General features: G+C 38.4%; 1 protein-coding gene across 1 annotated transcript; it reads right to left on the bottom strand.

Annotated features, from left to right (window-relative positions):
- Nucleotides 1–3,911: 3,911 nt before the first annotated feature.
- Nucleotides 3,912–4,113, bottom strand: LOC101658812 (BBSome-interacting protein 1-like). The gene is given in 3 exon segments (XM_013006226.1): nucleotides 3,912–4,027; nucleotides 4,030–4,056; nucleotides 4,059–4,113. Coding segments are annotated over 3 exon segments (198 nt in total).
- Between the last annotated feature and the right edge of the window lie 1,274 nt (nucleotides 4,114–5,387).

Here is a 5,387-nt window from a genome sequence, read left to right on the forward strand (position 1 = left end):
TATGCTGGACACAATGGATGGATGGGTGGAATGTCATAAGAGTTGTATGAGAGAATGTGATAAGAGTTGTATGAGCCCCCAATAAAATTATTTTTTTTTAAAAAAAAAGGTGGCTTGAGAAGACAAAGTAAAAAATTATGATGATGAGCAAAAACCTGGAGTCGGAAAATCAAAAGGGAAGACCATATTTGTCGTTTCTTAAGCTAAAATAACTGAAGAAAAATTTAAGCCTCAAATGGCAATACTGAACGTTTTATGGCAAAATATTGAATCACACAAAAGGCCTGAAAAAGGAGGTACACAATCACTATACCAAAAATAATTGGTTGAAGCTCAACGATTTCAAGGGGTAAAAATTTCACTGCCATATAGTCGATTCTGACTCATAAAGTACCCTGGATTTCTGAAAGGACAAATCAATCTGTCTTCCCCAGAGTGCTCCTTAGACACAAGGAGGCCTGGGTGAAGTAGAGGGGCAGTGAATAAAAGTAAGGCCCTCAAGGAGTGGATTGACACAGGAGTGGCAGCAAAGGGCTCAACAAAGAAGCAATTGCATGGATGGGTCTGTGGTGTATAGGGTCTCTGCATGGTTTGGAACCGATTCAATGGCATCTAACAACAAAAACAGCAAGGAGGTCTTCTGCAGCAGATTTACCTAAATGCAACGCTTCTTTTGAACTCTTGACTGCTGCTTCCATGAGCATCGATTGTGGATCAAAACAAAAGCGAAACAAACTCACTGATATTGGGTTGATGCTGTCTCATAGCATCCCTCCAGGGATAGGACAAGATAAAACTGTCCCTGTGGGTTTCTGAGACTGTCACTGTTTATGAAAGTAGAAAGCCCAGTTTTTATGTCACGAAGTGGCTGGTGGTTTGGGACTGTGGACCTTGTGGATTTGCCACCAGGTAGGTGCCTTTGTGGATCCAAGCAAGACAAAATCATTAACAACTTCAACCTTCTCTCCATGATGTTACCTAGTAGCCCAGCCGTGGGGATTTTGGTCATCTTTACATTGAGTCGTTATCCATACTGAAGGCTGAAATCCTTGATCTTCATCCGCAAGCACTTCAAGTTTTCCTCACTTTCAGCAAGCAAGGTTGTGTCATCTGTACATTGTGTTAACAAGCCTTCCTTCAATGCTGATGCTACATTCTTCTTCATAAAAAACAGCTTCTCTGGTTATTTGTTCAGCATTCATATTGAATAAGTATGGTGCAAGGGTATAATGCTATCATAAATCACTCCTGATTTGAGTCCTGCAGTGTTCCCTCATTCTGTTCCCATAACTGCCTCTTGATCCATGCACAAATTCCACAGGAGCACAATGAAGGGTTCGGGACTTTTCATTCTTCTCAGGGTTATCCATAATAGTTTATGATCACACAGTGGAATGCCTTGACATAGACAATAAAACACAAAGAAACATCATTCTTGTATTTTCTGCTTTCAGCCAGGAAGCATTTCAATTAAAAACATTTTGATTGGTATTCCATCCATTCTTGGAGCTTTCTTTGAGTTAATGCTTTCAGTGCAGCTTGAACGTCTTCCTGCAGCACCAGTGGTTCCTGCTTCTATGTTACCTCATGAAATGGTGGTGTGTCGACTAGCTCTTTTGGGTACCGTGACTGTATATTTGTTCCATCTTTCTCTGACTTCTCCTGCATCATTCAATATTTTTTCTACTGATGGGAATTTGTGCTGTTTCCAACTTCTCATTACTGTGAACTGTGCCCAACAGTGAACACAGGGGTGAATATGTCTGTTTGTGCTAGGACGCTTAATTTTTAAGGATATATACCTAGGAGGTTGATTGCTAGATGCTATGCCGTATCACTTTCCAGAGAAGCTGTACATAGTCCAGGCCACACTGTTTGAGGTACCAATGTCTCTGCAGGCTCTCCAGCATTTGCTGTGTTCTGCTTTTATTTATTTATTTTGACTTGGTTGTTGCTGTCAGTATCAGGTAGTAGCTCGTCATTGCTTTGATTTGCCTCTCCCAGATGGCTAAGGAGCTTGGCCATTTGGTGATCATCTTTGGTGAATTGTTCATGCCCTTTGCCCACTTTTTAATTAGTTTTTTTTATTATTATTATTATGAGGTGCTGCAGTTTCTATAGATCTTAGAGATTAGTCCCTTGTTTGTTGCATCATCGTCAAAGGTTTGGTTCTTTAATTACTCTCTTAAAAATGGCTACTGCTGCACATAAGTATCTGATTTTAGTAGGTATCAGTCACCTATCTTGTCATCTACTACATGTGTTTCCTTCATTAGATTTGGGAAGTATGTGTCCACTTTGTAAGGTACTCGCTCTTTTCTCATTTATGCTTATTATAGTCCTAGGATTTACATTTTGCTCTCTGAGCCATTTTGATTTTTGTCTTTATATGTGGGGTGAGGATCGGGTCCCGTTTCATCCTTTTATAAATGGAAACCTAATTTTGTCAACACCGTTTATTAAAGAGACTATGTCTGTCCCATTTAATGTTTGTCAGCTTTTTGTCAATGATGTCATCTGTAGATGGATGAGTTTATTTCTGAGTTTGTTTCTATTCTCCTCCATTAGTCTATGTATTTATCATTGTGCCCTAACTGCCCTATTTTAACTACTGTGGCTCTGTAATAGACTATGAGGTCAGGACATGAGAGACCTCTTACATTGTTCTTGAGAAGTTCTTTGCGCATCTTGAGTCTCTTCACTCTCCATATACATTTAGTAATTACTTTTTCCATTTCCTTAAAGGAGAAAGTTAGGATCTGGATCAGAATAATGTATTTTTAGATTGCTTTGAGTGTTACTAGAATTTTCACAATATCAAGCTTTCTATCTATGAACATGGAATATTCCATTTTTCCCAATGGGAGAGATAATGGCTATTGGTTTGGTATATATTGCCTTTATTGTCTTGATAAATTTCCCTTCAATTCCTATTTTAGTAAATATTTATCATCAGGAATGGGTGTCAGGTATTGTCAGATGCCTTTTCTGTATCAATTCGTATGATCATATGGTTCTTACCTTTGATTTGATTATGTAGTATGTTACATTGATTGCTTGTTGAACCATCCTTGTGTGCCTGGTATGAATCTCACTTGGTCATGGTGGGGTTTTTTCTGACATATTGTTGTATTCTGTTGGCTAATATTTAGTGGAGTATTGTTGCTTCTATGTTCATGAGAGATACTGGCCTGCAGTTTTCTCTCTTGGTAGTGTAATGTCTTTGCCTGGTTTTGCTATCAGGGTTACAATGGCTCCATAACATGGGCTTAGAGTGTGTTGTTCTTTTCTGCATGTTAGAGTAATCTGTGTAGAACTGATGTCATTCTTCTCTGGACACTTGACAGAACACTCCCGTGAAGCCATCTTAATGCATTCTAGAAATGTTTCCATTTTGTCTAGGTTTTCAAATTTATTGGAGTATAGCCTTTCATAATAATGTTATTTTTTTATTTCATTTGGATTTGTTGTGATGTCACCCCTTCCATCTCCTATTTCTGGATTTGAACCTCTCTTCCTTTTCCTGGTAAGTTCACCAGTGGTTTACAGTTTGGTTAACCCTTTCAAAATAACAGCTTGTTGTCTTATTGCTTTTTAAAATGTTTTTGCTTGTTTTCCAATTCATTTATTTCTGCTCTAGTCTGAAATCTGCTATGATTTCTTTTCTCCTTGTGATTGAAGGATTATTGTGTTGCTCTTATTCTCATTTTTTTTTTTTGTTTTGCTTTTTGATTCTTTATTGAGTATATTTATTTTAGGCCTTAAAAAAAAAACAAAGCAAAATTTAAATCAGTATCTCTACGAATAGTACTAGTTTTATTAATACATTTCTAGTAGTATAAGATGTAGACTTCCTTTCTGGTTACTATGAAACAGTGGGCAGGGGCCTGGCGGAAGTTCTGAGTCATCATTCAGTGGGTCATTTGCTGCTTCTCCTTTCCTCCCAGTTCTTGTTGGTGAACCGTGTCCTGGGCTGCTTGCTGCATTTTCTCCAGTTTTTCCAGAGTCAGAGATGTTAAGGGTAAAGTTTGGGCTTACATAGCACCATTGTGGTTTAACTTCCTGAGACAGCTGCCCTTGTTTTGGAAGGACCTCCCGGAAGATTGACTCCATTTCCACCTTATCTTAATCGTAAGCTTTTTCATATGTGTCTCTTCCCACAAGGCTCACTCTTGTTCTCACTGTTGAAAATGTTGTATTAAGATGTTAATTTCGGGTTCTGCTTTTCTTTCTTTTTTTTTAAGTGTGTGTTTATTGCAATAAGTTGTCCCCTAATAACTTATTTTGCTGTGTCTCAGAGGTTTTGATACCATTTTTATATTTTCATTTGTTTCAAGGATTTTAAATTTAAATTTTTTATTTTGTCAATTACCTAATAATTTTTAAGCAGTATATTGTTCACTTTTCATGTATTTGTATTCCTCCTGCTGTTCCTATTGTTAATTTCTAATTTTATAGCATTGAGGTCTGAGAAAATGGACTGTTTAATCTCAATTATTTAAAAATTTATTGAGGTTTAGTTTGTGACCTTATCTATGATCTATTCTAGAGAATGTTTCATGTTCCCTAGAAAAGACAGTAAACTATGTGGTGAAGAAAGCTGATGGTGTCCGACTATCACATGAGATAGGATCTGGGGTCTTAAAGACTTGAAGTTAAATAAGCAGTCAATCTAGCAGAGAAGCAACAAAACCACATGGAAGAAGCACACACCCCTGTGAGATCATAAGGTGTCAACAGAATCAAGTAACAGGCACAAGATGACCCAAAACAAACAAACAAAAACCATATTGTTGAGAATTAGTGAGTCAGAGCAGAGACTCCAAACCCATCTGTAGATGATAGAACAAACCCCCTCACAGAAGGGTCACGTGGAAGGGATGAATCACCCAGGGGGCAGTATAGCATCAATGAAACACACAGTATTCCTCTGGTTCTTTGAGGCTTCCTCCCCCCCTACTATCATGACCTCAGTCCTGCCTTTCAGTTTTGACTAGACTGGAGCACGTATTCTGGTACAGATAAGAGCTCGGGACATACAGAATCCAGGTCAGATAAACCTCTCAGGAACAGAAATGGGAGTAGCAATACCAGGAGGGTAGGTAGAAGGTGGGGGAAGGAAGGGAGGAAGGGAAACCCATTGCAGCACACACACCCCACCCAGAGGTATGAAAATCAGAAACGCCGGTGAAGGGAGACAGCAGTCGTGTAAGATATAAAAACAATAAGGGAGAGCGGGGGGAGGGAAGAAATAAAGAGAAGTTGATACCAGGGCTCAAATAGAAAGTAAATGATGATGGCGGCATATGTACAAATATGCTTGATACAATTGATGCATGGAATTTTATAAGAGCTGTAAGAGGCCCCAATAGAATTATGAAAAAAAA

The sequence above is a fragment of the Echinops telfairi genome, unplaced genomic scaffold (genome assembly GCF_000313985.2).
Source record: "Echinops telfairi isolate 266 unplaced genomic scaffold, ASM31398v2 ScPeMD7_1713;HRSCAF=2227, whole genome shotgun sequence".
NCBI lineage: Eukaryota > Metazoa > Chordata > Mammalia > Afrosoricida > Tenrecidae > Echinops > Echinops telfairi.